Below are 18,149 nucleotides of genomic sequence, written 5' to 3' on the forward strand. Positions count from 1 at the left end.
TACATTTATATATTATACATATACATTTATATATACATAGTAAATACATTGTATTATACATATATGTATATATTATACATATACATTTATATGTATAATATAGCTGACATATTTATGTATTTATATCGGATATATTGTACATTTATAATATATTTATTATATTTTATATTATAGTATATTATCATTTATAATATTATATTATGTTATATGTTATATGATATATATTTATAGCAGACATAGTAAATATCTATTGTGTTAGGTGATTTTTTATACAATATATAAATATATCAGATATATTATACATTTAAACAGTTAAACACCTAAACAGCCCAATTTTACGTGGATCAGTACTACTAACGGCTTAGGGTAAAATGACAGCTACAGCATAACTAGAATGTTAAAGTGGCATGTCTCAGACAACGTGGATGGACATAAAGTATTTGAGAGAATATTTCATAATAGAAAAAAACATTGTAAAGACTAAAATACTAAATAAGACCTTTTTTTCCTGAGCAATAATTTGCCCAGGCTGGTCTCAAACTCTTGGCCTCAAATGATCCTCCTGCCTTGGCCTCCTAAAGCATTGGGATTATAGGCATGAACCACTGCTCCTGGCCAGAATTCTTGATTAAACAATAGGGTCTAAATAAATTTAAACCCCTTTTATTCTTTTTATTCTTACAGGGTAGACTCAAATATTCTATTTCTTTCCAACTTTCTATTCTTGTCATAACAACCCAGTATTCTCTGAGGCAAATGGATGCTTATGACCAACTGGCCTGAAATGGGGGAATATAGGGTTAGTGGTGAGTCACATATAAGAAAATGCAAGAGAATAGCAGTGTATCATATTTCAAAATAAAATACAAACTATACATAAAACTGACCCCAACAAGTATCCATTTCATTTCCTGTCGTGTATCTATATGCTTTCCTGGAAAGAATAAACTTCAGTTCACAAAATCAGATGTAGAAGATACATCACTTTTAAAAATTCTACGTAATGTTAATTCCAAGATTCCCATGCCACCAGGCTGGTGGGAAATCCAGTTTTAGTTGTAATTAGGCCTTTTCTCCAGTATTACATATGAATTTGAGTGTAATACCCCAAAACTTGAGAAGGCCATTGTATCTCCAGTCCACTGGGGCAATGAATAGCTTGAGCACCTGATCATTATAATGACCCAGATGTGTATCTTTTCCTTTTACTCTGCGGTGAGTTTTTCTAAGGGAGGAATCCTATTTTGTTTAATTTTGTATTATAGCATGGGATATTGTGCCTGGCAGATAGTAGGCAATCAGTTAGTATTTCAGGAATAAACACTCTTGGTCAGTGATACAGCTAATGATTTGCAACAAGCATATCCTTAAAGTACCTTTTCAGTAACGATTTCCATATGAACAAAGAAAAAAACTAGAACCAAGAGGTAAAATTATAATCCTGTTGTCTTGTTCCCATAGCCATACTCTGATTTCTTTTATGTTCTGTGCCCTGGTTTGATACTTAATTTGACAGCTAATTATAATGTTTATTAAGCTCTGAAATATACTTTCTCCTGGCCTTTTTGTCTGAAGTTGTTTGAGGTGTCACCATGGTTGGAAGTTAAGAGCATGGAAGCTAGACTTCTTGGTCTTGAATTCTAGCTTTGTCACTTACTAACTTAGTAACTTTGGGCAAATTACATGTCTCTGCTTCAATTTCATTTGTTAAGGTAATACCTATTTCACAAGGCTGATGGTGGCAGCAGTGGGGCGTCCAGAGCTGCCGCTGCCATCACGCCAGCTGCAGCAGGGAGGGGCGGGCAGCGGCGGCGGAGCAGCTGCAGGAGCCGCAGTGGCTGCTGTGGGACATCTGTGCCTCGCGTCCCCTGTGCCTTGAGACCCCAAAGCAGCCGACTGCGCCGCCACCATCCTCGCGTTGCCGGGTGGGGCGACGTGCTCCCCGGCCAGGAGCCTCCACCGCTCCGGACCCTGGCCCTATGTCGCCGCTCTCGCCCGCCGCCGCCGCGGAGTGGGAGTGGGGAGGAGGGGAACAGTCCTTGGAGCCGGCCCCGGGAGTACTCCCGGAGCCTGCCGCCCTGGAAGCCGCCGCGATGGACCGGGCTGAGTCGCCCGCCGGAGGGGAAGCAGTGTAGTCGGGCACGGAGGGGCAGGCAGAGAGGGGCCCCAAGGCGGAGCTGGGTCCGGGGCGGAGCGGTGTTCGCACACAAAGCGCTGGGGCTGGACCCAGGGTTCGGGGCCAAGGCGGGAAGTGGGAGCGGGGCCCGCTTTGGGGACCCGGCCAGCGGTGTGGCCACCGCGCACACCTCCGACAGCCCCGCATTCCTGGGCCTTGGGAGGAGGCTCTGAGTAGGGCCGCCCGGGGCGCGTCTCCAGGGTCCTCCCTGCACTGGGGTGACCGCCGAGCTAGACGCGCCTGAGGGCTGAGCCCCAGGGCTCGTGATCTGCTTCCGGAGGCGCCCCCCAGGCAGGGCCGTGAGCCGGGCGAGGGAGAGTCCTGGGCTGCCCCTGAGCCCCGGGGCCACGGGAAAAACTTGCAGCGACGTCATCCCTGCCCCGGACACAGTCCCGGGCCCAGGGAGGACCTGGAACATTCCCTTCCTCCCCCCCCCCCGCCCCCGCCCATCAGCCCAGCCTGCAAGGAGGCGCCACCGGACCTGCACACTCAGGAGCAGGTGAGCCAGGGACAAGCAGGAGCCCCGCCCCTTCCGAACTGGTAGAGCAGGAGCTCCCAGGGTGCAGCTGCAGCCACCTTGCCGCGGCTGTGGACATTTTCTGTGCTCTCAGAGGCCCAGCAAAGCCCCCTGCCCACTGCAGGCTCCAGGGTGCCTACTCCGGCTGCCTGGCTTCTCTCCACTGTTAGCACCCACTCTGATCTCAGAGCAAGGTCAGGCCGAGCCTGGGTACTGTCACAGCCTGGCCGAGTGTGCACACGCTCAGGACAGTGCTGACACGCCAGCCCCCTGCCATCTCGGCCCCCTTTGGAACTTGGGCACCAACAAGCGTGGGAGGGAGGCTGAGAGGGGTCTGAAGACAGCTGGACACTGACTTGCAGGCGCCCCTTGGCATGAACAGCCTGGGAGCAGGAGGCAGACAGGTTCCTGGGTGGAAGGGGATGGGTCCCCAGTGAAGTCCCACCCTCAAGCGGGTGAGGGCTTGAAGCCTGCAGACCAGAGAGGTAACTTGTGGTGCTGTTCCCTGGGCCCACTCATGGCTGCCCATGGACCAATCAGCATGCATTTCCTCCCTCTGAGGCTCATAAAATCCCCCGGACTCAGCTAGATTGGAAGAGAGGATGGGAAGACAATGGATGACCTACCTGTGGAGAGAAACTACCCATTCCAGAACCTCCTCTCTGCTGAAAGCTGAACACTCAATGGGAAGACCTGTTTGCAGAGAGGAGCCAGCCACTCCAGGGTCTCCTTTCTGCTAGAAGCTGAACACTCGTTGGGACACCCTTGCTGTGGAAAGGACATCCTTACTGTGGAAATGAGCTACTAACTGCAGGTCTCCTTCCTCTTCATCTTCCTTATCCTTCTGTTCCATTGCTCAGTAATGCTCCTCTTCATCTGTCTCATTCTCCACTTGTCTGCTTGATGCAGGAGCTGAGGAGCTGCACAGCAAAGTTAAAAGAGCTGTAACACAAACAGGGCTGCAACATGCCCCTTGCTCCCCACAGGGAGAGAAGAGCTCTGGCCCTCGGAGAAGCCCAGACCTGGGAGCTCCTTGAGCCCGGGCTGTGACTCCCTCTTTGGGGCCCTGGTTGGCGTCACTGCATTCGCCAGTGCCACTGTTGGAAGCTGCTTGTGATGCGCCTGGTCCAGGGGGAAGCTGTTTGTTGTGTGCCTGGTCCAGCCACCTCATGGAGAGCCTGTGCTGGCACCTGGAGCTGCCCAACCTGGGCAGCAGCTTGTGTGTGTGACTGCACAGTGGCCACGCTTGCTCACACACCCCTAGCACACCCCTCTCTGCTCCACCCGTCTCAATCTCCCTTGGATCCGGGATCCAGGTTGGTAGCAAGTGCGAGTGGGCAGAAGCAGCCCAGTGGGCCCAGAGCAAAACTCAGGCAAAGGTGCCACTAGACTGGCCAGGAAAGCGACACCCCAAAGATCCCATAATGCTGATATGTTAATTCTATTCTATAAGCACCACACAGAAGTGATAGCTTTTATTTCTTATTTTGTCTAGCCTGGAGACAGAGCTAAGGATTCCTTGAACTGCAAAGTCTTCTCCAGTTCTTAGTTTATACAATCCATACTCACCTTCTGCCTAACTAAACATTGTCATTTTTGTGCCAAATGAAGAGTAGGACTCCTACGATTGTCCTCAGACTCTCTTGGCTCAATCCTCCTGCTTTAACCTTTCCTACTTCAAAAACTCCTGAAGTTTTGCTTCTCCTTCTATAGAATGGAAATATATGTTGCAATACTTACTGCAAAGAAAATTATATATTTTAAAAAGACTAAAGAGATGTTGTGAGACATCAGACATCATCAGACATCAATCAGATGTTGTGAGAACTGATTTCTGCATCAGAATATCTCCTTGACTTTACAGCTATCCTTTAATCCTGGCTCAAAGTTCCAGAAGAAAGATGATCCAATATAATACTCCTATTTGGACTTTGAGTCATACACATTCCTTCTTCTGAGAAAACGTGCTTCTGCATGAATCCTCCCTTCATTATTTTCAGCTCATCTATTATTGAATCTGAGACCCCAGGTTAACTGACTGATCACTCTCATCAGTGGCAGATTTTGGTGTAACATAGGACACATCACTCCCAATTCAGGTCATGTCCCAATTATCTTGCCTCTCAATATGACCTGTTCAATGTTGTATTTCATTCTACTTCATTTTAATGTAAAAAGTCTTTTCTGGTGAAGTCAGTCTTTTATTTTCTCATAAAAATTCACCCTTTGGGTTTTTCATAGGGTATTCCCATAACCAAACACACTTTACACTTTCCTAGTACATAACCCAATACTTTCTTCTTTCCCCACAGTCCTTACATGAAGCCTACTCAGACCGACATCACTGTATCATTTTTTTGTATTCTGAAGTCCTTCAGCACTTGATTCCTTTAAGTTTAATCTTGGTATTCTATTGGGAATCATATGGAAATGTACAATGATATTTATTGAATGAACAGGAAACAGGGAAAGACATTGACCAGAAAAAGTGTTTATTCATCAAGTCTTTAAAGATACAAAAACACGTGTCTTCTGTGGAGCTCTGAGAACAGGACTCTAGCAAAGCACTTTTCAGCCTTGTGGTCTTCAAGCATTTCCAAGATCTGTGACATTGGAAAGAAAAAAAATTAAGACAGATTTGGGTCTCCATGAGCAGAGAGTATTCTTTCCCTTAGTTCTGGGTAGCATAGTGCCCAAGGAAACCTAATCAGTACAGTGGGAAACCAAATCTATTCCAAATCATTACCCATAAGCAATCCTATGGACTCTCTGAGGTTTGACAGAGTCAGCGGCCCTCTCCAATAAATGTGTTTTTCTATAATAATGTGCAGTGTGAGTAATTTGATGTTTTTGACAAATATTTACCCAGTGCTTTATGAAGGAGAAGGTTTGGGGGACAAGCTGAAGGAGCTCTGACTGCCTTTTGGAGGAGTGTGAGTGGCTTACCTTTGCTGCAAGGAGCATTGTACTCAGCAATTGCAAACTCATCTGAAAAAAAAAAAAAAAACCAACAAAAAACCAGAAATCATTACATGAAGTGAGAAAGAAAGCAAACATCTGTGGGATACAGGCCAAGGAAGGAGTTTGTTGTGGGAAGAACAGTATTGTACCAGAAACATAAGCATCATTCATCTGATGCGTTGCTCGCTACCTTATATTCTCCTTTCAAATATAGTGTTTTATATTTTCTTTTATCCCAAACTCCTGAAGGACTCTTCAGATGTTCTACTTACTTAAATCTCATATTGTCATACAGTCCATTTATCTGATGAAAAGGGAACTAAATATCCCACAAGTGTTTTGTATTAGTAGTTGATAAATTTATAATGTAGGTTGTTTCTATAATGTATGTATAAGAGACAAAAAGAGGAGCATCAGACTTGATGGAGACAAAATGAAGTGATAATGTAATTACTTAATGTAATAAATAACCCCAACACATCTCCTAAACCTGAATTTCTGTGATCAGGAATTAAATATTTCTATGTGAAAATCACTCTCACTCACCCGTCTCGTAGTAATCATAGACTTTCACTATGGCTGGTTTCAGATCTCTTACTGGGACATCTTGCAGAACCGTGAAGAACAAGCTCAGTGTCTGATTTGACACCTGGAAAGCAAAAGTCAATTAAATGACCTTTCAGGAAGCTTTCTTCTCTCTTTGAATTAGTTTAAGTATTCACCTGTTTTTTGGGGGAAAAGCTTTATTATCCTACAGCACACTCTAGGGTCCTTAATTAAATTGTGCAGAAATCTCTCAGAGGGGATGATAAATTCTCCAGATTATTTCTTAAATAACTAACATAACACATATACCTCTGTCAATGCCAATACATAGCTCTGTTCATGGGGGTAAATGATATATACTTTTTATTGGATGACTAACTGTGTTCATTTTTTAATATCCAGAGATTTGGTATAGTTTGACTTCTCTGTCTTGCAGGAATACTTGCGTAGACTCGAGGCATCTAAAAGGTTGATCTTCCCAGGCTTAAGTTTCATAAAATTTGTAAACTATAATTCCCATCAACATATGCATGAACAAACTCTCCTACCACACATATCTATAAAATCAGATTGGTTTACTGGTGAACTGGTCTTATTATTTTATGGTTCAAGTCCTTGTGGAGACTGACAGTTTTTTTCCCTTTCATATTGTTGTTGAGTATGTTGATAATTAACTAATAATTGACTAATCACAAGGGCTACTTCCTTATATTACTGGGTATCCAAAAAACTTGTCAACATAATAAACACATTTTGTGAAGATTTCTTGCTTATGGGATTTTAGGAATATTCATATCCCAAGATCATAATAAGCCATTTCTACCTGTAATCCCCGGTGAAATATAAATAAAGGAGAGGAGAACATTCTTTTAGAGTTAACATTAGAATTCTCAAATTTCTAGCGTGGAAGTGATGTTTCTAAAATGCATTTACCTTCCCAGATGTTCCCTTAGAGGATTATTATCTACGTTTTTTTGCAAATAGACTGGAAGTTCTCTTACCTTATCCAGGTAAATCAAGACATGGTTGCTGCTGACTTCTGTCCGGCTCACATGGTTAGATCTTTCAAGCTGAAGAAAATTGAAATACCACAAATGTTAATAAATAGATGAAACCCCTGGTGGATCCAGAGAAAAAAATCTTTGTATTGCCAAAATAACCCTGAGGGTAGAATTCTTCAAATGCTTTTTGTAAGGAAATATATAATGTAATACAATTAAAAATGAAAGGCATAAAGGGTTTAATATTAGTATGATACACGACTAATGTGTAAAGTTATTTATCTGAAGAAAAGACAGCTAAGTATCCTAAACTTGGTAGTTACTCATATTTCAAAGTTCAATTCAGTTTCTATTTCTTCATAAGGAGTTTTTTTCCTGTTTTGCTTGCTCTATTTTTCTTTTAACTTCTGTAATACTTATAGTTTATGCCAATCAGTCATTTTCATATTTTTCACTGGTTCGTGTTCATATCTTTTATCTTCTTAGCAAAATTCTAAGCTAAGAAGAAATTGAAAAGCAGGAACCTGCTGACATCTTTTTCTTGTAGTCATGGGTCCTAGCGCAGTGCTCTGCACATGGTCAGCATTCATACAAACACATGTGATTATATTTCTGAGCTGGAAAAAGGATAAGGCTTTGATAGAGATTGATTTTAATAGTATTTTGATATTAGTATTGTCTTATGCTGGGGATACATACAACATTAAATAAAATAGGGCATTCTGGGGTTATGATAAACCTACCATTTTCACTGTTGGCTTCAGGGGAATGAAGCCAGAGACCATCTTCACATCAACGATCGCCATGTTGGAGGCAGAGCGGCTCCCTGTGTAACTGAGGATCCAGGGGAGGAAAGGATTAGGGTTTTCTGTGTTTTTAAATATTTTCTTCTTCTATGTCCATGTTAAGCATTCCACAGCTCTAAAAGGTACACATAAGTCTTCCCAAATATCTTATCCCAGTGGTTTGTAAAAGTGGTGTGTATAGAATTTTTAGGAAGCCTGTTAAAGCCGCAGAGACCAGGCCCTACTCTAGACCTGATGAATCAGAATGTCTAGTGTATGGGGGCTGAGGGTCTGCATTTTTTTTTTTTTTTTGATAGAGTTTTTCACTCTTCTTGCCCAGGCTGGAGTGCAATGGCATGATTTCGGCTCACTGCAACCTCCACCTCCTGGGTTCAAGTGATTCTCCTGCCTCAGCCTCCCGAGTAGCTGGGATTACAGGCATGCACCACCACGTCCGACTAATTTTGTATTTTTAGTACAGACGGGGTTTCTCCATGTTGGTCAGGCTGGTCTCGAACTCCCAACCTAAGGTGATCTGCCCGCCTTGGCCTCCCAAAGTGCTGAGATTACAGGCGTGAGCCACCACGACCAGCTGAGGATCTGCATTTTAAGAAAGCTCTGCAAGTGATGCACAGGCTGTTTGTGACCTCTAATCTATGCCAGTTATTTTATTTATTTGTTTACTTTTATTTTCTTTCAGCTGACAAAATGATTTATATTATGAATAATACATTTCAGTCTACATTATTTACAAAAACAACAATAATTTATAATGTTTACTTAAACACTGGCTTTCAACAAAACACTTAGAAACACCTAGCGTCTTGTCCCCGAGAGTTTGCATCCGAAATTTGGACTGCTTAATTTATTTTTTGGCATATATATGTGCCAAATTAAATGAAAAAAATATATATATACTTAACTTTTAGGTTCAGGCGTACACATGCAGGTTTGTTATATAGGTAAACTCGTGTCATGGGGGTCTGGTGTACAGATTACTTTATCACTTGGGTACTAAATTTTGCACTCAATTGTTGTTTTTTTCTGATCTTCTCCCTCCTCCCATCCTTAACCCTCACGTAGACTCTGGTGTCTGTTGTTCTCCTTTTTGTGTCCATATGTTCTCATCATTTAGCTCCCACTTACAAATGAGAACATGCAGTGTTTGGTTTTCCATTCCTGTGCTAGTTTGCTAAGAATAATGACCTCCATCTCCATCCATGTTCCTGCAAAGGTCATGATCTCATTCTTTTTGATGTATGCCGGTTATTTGTTACATGTATTTTGTCCTAACTTTTTTCCTGAATAGTATCTCCAACCAAGTAATAATATGTTTGTGGAGAGAGAGCTTTTTATCAGATCTGCAGCTATTTAAATACTGACGCATATAAGTGTATCTTCCCCCCAAATTAATTATATCATATATAACCTGAGATTTATTATTGCCAGTAGGAATTCTAACTAAGGAGTCACTATTTCCTTCTATTCAAACTTTTCAATAATTCTTCATCTCCGTCTTCAATAAAGCAAGAATAATATAGGATTTCATTACATAACAAGGAATTCAGGTCAGAGGCAATGGGTAATATTTACTTAGTTGTTATTGAGGGAAATTATTACCCTTTAAACAATGAGGTTGCACAATAATAGATCCTGGATGGACAATGTAAACCCCATCATTGAGAAATTATGTTATATCAACTTACGAGAATACATTGCATTTTTTGTGAATAGTGCAAATATCTACTGTTGCACTGCTTTACTTAAAGAGGAGTTCCAGTAAGAAGACTGGTAGTTATTCTTAGGATTAGGTGATAGAGTCAGAAGGTCTTACCTGACACTTAGGGAGATTTGGAAGCTGGTGTGGGCTTTGGGTTCATCACAAGTTTGAGGCAGAGTCTGCACCCCTAAAGCAAATGGGAACTCTTCCTTTTCTGGGAGAATATTGTATTTCAAGGATGTCTATAGAACATCAAAGACAAAATCAGTTTTTTGCCCTTTCCCAGAATTCCTGTCCACTTCCCTAACCCTTTCTCTGATTTGTCCCGTTGTTTTCTGAGTTATTAGGACTTCTCAGTGAGAACAGCTGCTGTCCTCATCTGTCCTCTGTCCTCACCTGCCCAAGAGTCTCACCTGGAGGTAGACACATCCTTCTCCTGTCACTTTCATGCTGTATTCCCCAGGCAGCTCTGGCAATGAGACCTGCTGCAGTAACAGGCGGTTGTTGTTGTCCACTTGGAATTTGCTGGAAAATGTCCCTGAAGACTGGATAGTCACCTGTGCAGCCTTCCCAGTCTTGGTAAATGTGGCTGCTCCATATTTGGACAGAGCATGGAGAGCCACCACTGTGTCCTGGAAGAGATAGATGAGTGAGAGAACCCATTGGGCATTATAAGGCTTGGAGGGCTGCGATATTTTTCAAAGACCCATGTGAGGGACCTTGATTTCCTACTTCCCTCACTACTTAAATATTGGAGCTCTAATTTCAAGATTGATTATAATCTTTAGATAGTTGAAGAACCATAACATTCACATATCTACCTTGGACTGTATGCCCTACATGTTTATTTTATTTATCAGAAAATTGATCCTTTTCTCTCTGTAAGTATATGTGGGACATGGAATGTGGAAAACATATGTGAATGGTAATCAGTTATTGGCATCAGCTATTTGCTAACATGTCTTTCTTGACAACTGTGCTCATATCTGCCACCACCCAAGCAAAGTTCAGTCTGGCTCTCTCCCATATTAAACTTTGCTCAGTTGCTGAGGTCAGTGTCCTGGAGAGAACCCAAGGTTCTTTGCAGCCATGAGCAGAGTCATGCTTCAGTTTCTCCAAAAGAAATAAAAGATGAGTATTATAATTATCTTCTGGATTTACTGACATTTTTATTTGGCTTTCCCTTTTTATTGGATGATTTCCTGTTCCCAGTGAATGTCTGCTGGTATGTATCCTCAACAACATTAAACCTGCTTGGCCTCCTTCAAATAATATGTTTCTAATAAATGAATGATAACCTTTAACAAAATTACTTAGTTTTTTTCATTCATATGATAAAAGATTAATACAATGGAAATAGGATGGAATGCCATTTTGTCACATTTTTTCTGTTTTAGGGTATATAAGCAAACATCCGAATTCTCTGAAGATAAAACTTCCTGCTGTGTACATATCGATGAATTGTTCAGATACATGGTTATATAGCTAGATTTAGGAGGTTGGATGAATAAAGACAGTTCTTTATGCTCCTGATGAATAAATGTTTGTGTATTAAGAGGTGAATAGGGGGCTGGACGCAGTGGCTCACACCTATAATCCTAGCACTTTGTGAGGCCAAGGCGGGTGGATTGCCTGAGCTCAGGACTTCGAGATCAGCCTGGGCAACATGGCAAAACCTCGTCTCTACTAAAAATACAAAAATTAGCCAGGCATGATTGCACATGACTGTAATCCTAGCTACTCGGGAGGCTGAGGCACTAGAATCGCTTGAACCTGGGAGATGGAGGTTGCAGTGAGCCGAGATTGCACCACTGCATTCCAGCCTAGGTGACACAGCAAGACTCTGTCTTAAAAAAAAAAAAAATGAATAGGGGAAGCACAAAATATGTAGTTTTGAGAAAAGCCTATTAAAGGGGACCTAAGAATGGAGAGATTTGCGAGGAGAGGTTGTTGGATTTTGAGTAGAGTTCCTTTGAACAGTTTGAAAGAGACCCTAGAGCTTTCAGGAGAATGGCAGGAGACATCTCCTTCATTCTGCTGGTGCTCCACTGCTGCTTGAGGAAGGCAGTATTGTTATGGGAAATAGGAGATGCATAATAACACAGCCATGGGGTGCCGGAATTCTGAGCATTTCCTTTTGGCCCTCTTTGACTTTGATTTGCTTTTATTTCCGTTATCCTTGGATACGGAAAACTTTTCCTCATTTCAAGTTATTGTCATCTGTATTTTTTTCTTCTTGGATGTGTTTGTTTCTTTTTCATTCAAATCTTTTGCTACCTGAAGGTGAAATAAAAGGTTTTGGCAAATCACCAACCTGGGTAGAGGAGAAACCGCCCTGGGCGTTCTGCTGCTTCGTGATCCACTTCACGATCTTGGTTGCAGAGGTCAGGTCCTCCGAGGTTGGGGCTGGCTGGGCCGTGAGATAAGCGAGGAGCACATAGGATGTCATCTCCACCTCAGCAGAGGGAGCCTGGGGTTCGTAAAAATGCCCCACTGGTGCCTTGGGTTTCTGAGGGCGCTCCCAATGGACTGAGTTGTCTTAAAGGTGAGAAAAAGATATTTATAAGTGCCTACATATTTATATTTAATTCAAGGTGAAAGTACCCAAGCCAGTGCTGAAATGAGAATTGCATGCCCATTATAATCCCCTGTACTGTATGTAGATGCTTTTCCCTTCATGTAAATCTGAATTTGGTGTGTTTCAGCCCAGCTAAGGCAGATATTGATGCTGGAGTCAGAAGCCTATGCCTATCTATGTTTTCAAATAGTTGCTATAGTTGGGTTGGTGGGAGAAAGAAATGGCACAGCAGTTGTCTCATTGGGTCTGGCTATTTCCGATTTATGATGTTATATTAGACTATAGCTGGAGTTTGTTACATTTCCTATAAAGTGTGTCTTTATCGGTTTCTTGTGAGGATCACAGATCACATGAAATAGTAGAGTTTGTACTCATTAGATTGAAAAAAAAATACAGTAATCCTTGAAATACCAAAGGCTGACATGGATGTGAAACAATGGGAACCAATATACACTGCTGTGGGAAGCCAACTGCTCTTTGGCAATATTTAGCAATGGGGAAGATGTGCTTAGCCCACTAATCAGTCATTATGCTTCTCAAAGCATAATTTGGAGAAACACAGATGCACAAGAAAACGGGCACATGAGTATTCATTGCAGCATTGTTTTTAGTAGCAAAACATAAAAAAATCCATGAGGAGAAACTCGATGTGTAAATTATGACTAATTTATAGACTGTAATATATTATGCAGCAGTGAAAATTAATGAGCTGACTCTGCACGTACTTGTATAGGGGTCTTCATCAACATAGTGTTGAACTTAGAAAATAAAAAGCAGACAAACAAAAAACTAAGCTGCTGAAATATTCAAAAATGTTTCTCTTGTTTCTTGAACAAGAAAGAAATAAAAATCTTGTTTCTCTCAAGATGAAACACATGTGAAGATTCTAAATATTAGTTAGGGATACATATGCAGCAAAAATATAAAGAAATCCATGGAATTGTAACAACAAATTCAGGATAATGATTGCCTCTGGAGGTGGTAGTGATACACAAGGGATTTATTTTTCCCACATCAGTAATTTTCTATTTCTTAATCTATGAGAGAGTTGTACAGTGTTTTCTAGTTATAGCTTATGCCCTTTTGTGTATCTATTATAAAATATTTCTCAATACATTTTAAGAAGAATTAATGGCTGTCAAAGGAAAAAGGTAGACTATTTTAATGGACATCTTGTGATTTGCATTTTATTTTCTATTTCTTCAACCCCTCATATAGACCATGGTATATGTAGAAGTATTGTGTGAATATGAGTAGATTGGTCAACATTATTGGTCTTATGAAATGGGCTTAAAATACCAGAATTCATTCAAGGAGTTACTTCCATGATTATTTTCTTATGTTTAAGGTTATATAATGTACCAGGTAAGGGTTGGGCATATATTGAGAACTGATATGTTAGTTGTAATAACTAGTACTTTTATAGGATTTGCTATGTGACATGTACTCTACTAAGTGTTTTACGTGTACCAATTCATTTATTACAACAGCTCTGTGAGGTAAATACTATTATTATCCCCATTTTACTGATGAAGGAACTGAAACACAAGGAAGTTAATGACTTTCCCAAGGTCACATAGGTAGCACATTTTGGAGCTAGTCTCCAGAGAATGCTCTTCTTACCAGCATACTATAGAGATGGTCTCTGACTTACAATGGTCCCACTTAAGATTTTTTAGACTTTACAATGAGTTTGTCAGGATATAACCCCATCGTAACTTGAGAAGCATCTGCACGGCCTCTTGTCTTTTGATTTCTGATTTGATTAAGAAATCCTAGCTTTTATAAGATGCAATATGGACAAAATATATATGATATATAGAAAAGAAGAGAGGAGACAGGGATCACAGGAGGTAGGAGTGAGGGATTTTTGCCATGCAGTTCTTGATACAGAGGATGGGCCAGGAGAAGGATCTCAGGTGTGCTCTCACCTTTCTTCACAGCTTCCTCATTAAGTGACTTGAGTACTTCCTTTCTCTTGTCCTGGTTACCTGCCAGGGCAAAAGCATAGGCCAGCAGTGCTTTGGTATATACATGGCTGCCATGGTCCCCTTCTTGTGCTGTCTTCCAGGCTGACTCCAGGCAAAACAGGGCATTGCGGACAACAGGGTGCTGTGAAGGCAGAACAAGAAGGGAACTAAGCTATGTAAACAGGCATATTAGCATTCCCAGGCAAATACACGGATCACAGCACAGAAGTTTTTCAAACGCATTTTTCCAACGATTCCTCATTCTTATCGATAGATATAATAGTATTTTTATCTGTTATTCTCACATTCAAAAGATATATCTTTAAGATTCTTTTTTGAGTGGTGGTGGTAAATAGCCTAGGGGAATTACTGGGAAAATTTAAACCTTTCTTAATGGGCTGACCAAATTCTCTGTAGATCTGGGAAGCACTGGCATTGCATAGAAAGAAAGCTGATGCTTTGCTTTTAATAGGATAGTATTTCAGACAGCAGGTCAGCAGTTTCGTTGCATCCAGAACTCTCCTTCAGCAGAGGAATGGGGTGGTACCTACAGTGACTGTGAGAGGAATCTCCAGAAGGGCGATGGTGATATAGGCGGAGAGGGTCACTTCATCTTCTACTCCTCCCTGTGAATACGAGAGAGAGATTTGAATAATTCAACTTCTGAGAATGCTATTGATTAGTTCTTTCTATTCTGCTGTGTCATGGAATTCATCCTTACCCATATCCATCCCTATAGGGCAAAGTATCACAATCAACTTTTGTTCTATCCCCTCTTTTTTGGTGCCATCCAGGTTTTATTTTCCTCTGAGGCTTTCCCTTAGAATTTTTCACATTATCACTTCCTATCCTCATCCTTGCAGATATCATAATGGACAAATCAAAACTAGCTCCAGAATGATTCACCTTTATGGCATTGTTGAGCAGTGACCCAGAGCTCCTGAAACAGCCATTGTCCTTCTGCCTCTGGGAGAGCCATATGAGGGCTTGGGTAATGTGTGCTTCATCGATGAAGATGTAGGCTCGAGCTTGGGCAAAAGTCTTCAGAACAAAGGCTGTGAGCCTGACCAGGGAGGAAGCAATCATGATGTTTATGTTGTCAGAATGGTTTTATAACCACTTCACAGCAACAGGCTTCATATGATGTGAGTTAGCTAACAAAATTCTTGTGTACTTAGAGATCTTATCTCCTTGATTAATCTTTAGTCTGCCTGATTAATCTGCTAGATGTAGTATTTCCTTGCTAACTCTCTCTTTGCCACAGGGAGTCTAAGTATATTTAATTTTATTTTAGTTCCGAGATACATGTACAGAATGTGCAGGTTTGTTACATAAGTATACGTGTGCCATGGTGGTTTCTTGCACCTATTGACCCATCCACTTAGTTCCCTCCCGTCACCCCACACTTCCCAACAGGCCCTGGTGTGTGTTGTTCCTGTCCCTGTGTCCATGTGTTCTCATTGCTTAACTCCCACTTATGAGTGAGAACATGTGGTGTTTGGTTTTCTGTCCCTGTGTTAGTTTGCTGAGGCTGATGGCTTCCAGCTTCATCCATGTCCCTGCAAAGGACATGATCTCATTTCTTTTTATTGCTGCATAGTATTCCATGGTGTATATGTACCACATTTTCTTTATCCAGTCTGTCAGTGATGAGCATTTGGGTTAGTTCCATGACTTTGTTATTGTAAATAGTGCCACGATAAACATACGTGTGCATGTGTCATTATAGTAGAATGATTTATATTCCTTTGGGTATATACCCAGTAATGGGATTACTAGGTCAAATGGTATTTCTGGTTCTAGATCCTTGAAGAATCGCCATACTGTCTTCCACAATGGTTGAACAAATTTACATTCAAGTAATTTGAATGTACTTATTTTTGTTAGTTACTTGAGTAAGGCTTTAAATCTCTCTTATCTTTAGAGATTTCCTTCTGCAGATGACAGAATCTTCTCACATGCAGCTCTTACATGCAGTAAATTTTAATATTGCTTTACTTTAGGGATTTAAAAAATGTTTTATATTACTGTTTCCTTCCAATTATTTCCTCTTATTAATGAATTCATTCCAAGTCAAGCTGAATGACTTAGAATGTGACAATATAAGCTGAAGTTAACATGGTTTATCTGGAAGTTATATATGTTCACTGGCAATATCATTTTAAAACTCATGGTTATGGCAGCTACTTTAGAAAGAATAGCCATTTCAGAAAGAAAACCTTGGTACATTATTAATAGGATCAATTTTGGAAACAAGCCTAACATAACATGTATTTGGATATCAGGTTTTCTTCTGGTTACCTTGCTAATCTTAGTGGATTTATCTAGTATAACAAACCATCAGTCTGATAATACATATCTGATAGTGTTGCTGTGAATATAATTGAGGTAATACATGTAAAAGAGCTGGCACACAAAAAGAAGCTCAAAAAATTGTTCTTTCCTTACCAGGTGTTGCCCTGGTTCCTGCCATATCGCTCCCCAAAGGTGCTGTAGGAGCCATCATAGTGTTTGTAGTTCAACTGTCTCTGGTAACCTGGGAAGGAAGATTAATGAAACAGCACAATGGATTAATGTGCATGCTGAGGGTGGAGAAATTACTAAAGTACCTTGGCTTCTCTTGTGACATTTCTTAAATTTTGTTGTCATAGATTAGGAGTTTCTGAGCCTTAAATATTTTATTGGAGGTTGGAGAGTGGATAGTTTCCTTGAAATTAACTATCATAGCAGCTATCATAGTGAGCTAAGCTAATGTATCATAATATTCATAAGTAACTGAAACCTGCTGGGAAATCCAGTTGAAATAACATTCAAGTTTTCCCTTACTCAAGTAATCACTCACCAGTGTTGAGATAGCCAATGGCCTTGGACTTGATCTCTGGAGTAAGCTGCTGTGTTTCATTTAGATAATCCAGTACATAGATGTTAGGAGCAAAGAGGACCATATTCTGCTCTCCACAGCCATAGGGCATCTGGAGAAGATTTTGTGTGTTTTGCATGGCAGAGCCTAATATGTCTCCTAGAGAATGGGAGAGATGGGAAGTCATAAAGCTTGGAGATTATCATCTATCAAAGTCATTAAGCAGAAATAATTAGTTGAGCCTAGAAATTGAGAATTTTTAGGAAGGATGATTCTTCCAGGGATAGAAGTATGATTGAAAGCAATAAACAAGCCCAAAGAAGAAGAGAAGAAAGAAGTTAAAATTATAGTATTATTTTTAGTAAATATTTATGGGAAATAAAAATAGTATAATAGAAGCTGTTAATGCCCGGATCCACTAGGGGCTGGAGACTCACCCAAAACTGAGACAGAAGCTCGGGCAGATTCTTCTACCACATTTGGTGGCAGTTTCAGGGATAATTCTTCAGAAACCTCACCACCTAGAGAAATAAGCAAATCAGACATATGAAAATTATTTCTGCATTATATCTTTCTAAACAGCTCTATGACCCAGAAGCTAGGACTATGCCTTATACCTAAACTCCTCCTGAAAAGTTGTCCGCCTTTAATACAACAGTAATATATAAATATCTTAAAAATGGGCTACTGGTTTCCTGTGATTTTCAGAATTTCTTCTTCAATGATCTTTTCAGTAATTTATGTAGAATTGCATGCCAAATAAGACAACAAATTGTAAGAGCCTGGTGATGTTGTGATTCAGTTGCTGTCATCTGATGGCTGACACAAGACGGTTATCACAAGGTGATCTATTTAGTTCCCACCGCCAACTTCCTTACTCAACAGTTGTATGGAGAAAACACCAACAACAAAGCCCTATAAGTATACATAAGTAAAATTACCCACAAAAGGTCCTGAATTCTATAATAATGCTATGTTCTTTCTTCAAATTTCAGATATAAAGATAGTATTTTTATGGGAAACCTAGAAAATTGA

At 40.7% G+C, this 18,149-nt stretch overlaps 2 protein-coding genes across 2 annotated transcripts in view; both read right to left on the reverse strand.

Annotated features, from left to right (window-relative positions):
* Positions 1-211: 211 nt before the first annotated feature.
* LOC107967436 (putative uncharacterized protein encoded by LINC00612) lies at positions 212-5,064 on the reverse strand. The gene has a single exon (XM_016922921.3). It carries the CDS (start codon positions 2,321-2,323, stop codon positions 1,775-1,777), a length of 549 nt encoding a protein of 182 aa, XP_016778410.1. The 5' UTR covers positions 2,324-5,064; the 3' UTR covers positions 212-1,774.
* A 104-nt stretch (positions 5,065-5,168) lies between these two features.
* A2M (alpha-2-macroglobulin) overlaps positions 5,169-18,149 on the reverse strand; it is a 55,698-nt gene continuing 42,717 nt past the window's right edge. Inside the window, exons 23-36 of the mRNA XM_001139819.7 lie at positions 17,552-17,635; positions 17,097-17,273; positions 16,703-16,790; positions 15,161-15,317; positions 14,806-14,880; positions 14,216-14,396; positions 12,021-12,244; positions 10,120-10,338; positions 9,821-9,948; positions 7,945-8,035; positions 7,202-7,270; positions 6,201-6,303; positions 5,640-5,681; positions 5,169-5,296 (exon numbers count right to left, since the gene is read on the reverse strand). Of these exons, the coding sequence (XP_001139819.2) occupies positions 5,280-5,296; positions 5,640-5,681; positions 6,201-6,303; positions 7,202-7,270; positions 7,945-8,035; positions 9,821-9,948; positions 10,120-10,338; positions 12,021-12,244; positions 14,216-14,396; positions 14,806-14,880; positions 15,161-15,317; positions 16,703-16,790; positions 17,097-17,273; positions 17,552-17,635 (1,655 nt within the window). The 3' untranslated portion in view covers positions 5,169-5,279. The remainder of the gene's footprint in view (positions 5,297-5,639; positions 5,682-6,200; positions 6,304-7,201; positions 7,271-7,944; positions 8,036-9,820; positions 9,949-10,119; positions 10,339-12,020; positions 12,245-14,215; positions 14,397-14,805; positions 14,881-15,160; positions 15,318-16,702; positions 16,791-17,096; positions 17,274-17,551; positions 17,636-18,149) is intronic.

Source organism: Pan troglodytes, chromosome 10, assembly GCF_028858775.2.
Source record: "Pan troglodytes isolate AG18354 chromosome 10, NHGRI_mPanTro3-v2.0_pri, whole genome shotgun sequence".
Lineage (NCBI taxonomy): Eukaryota > Metazoa > Chordata > Mammalia > Primates > Hominidae > Pan > Pan troglodytes.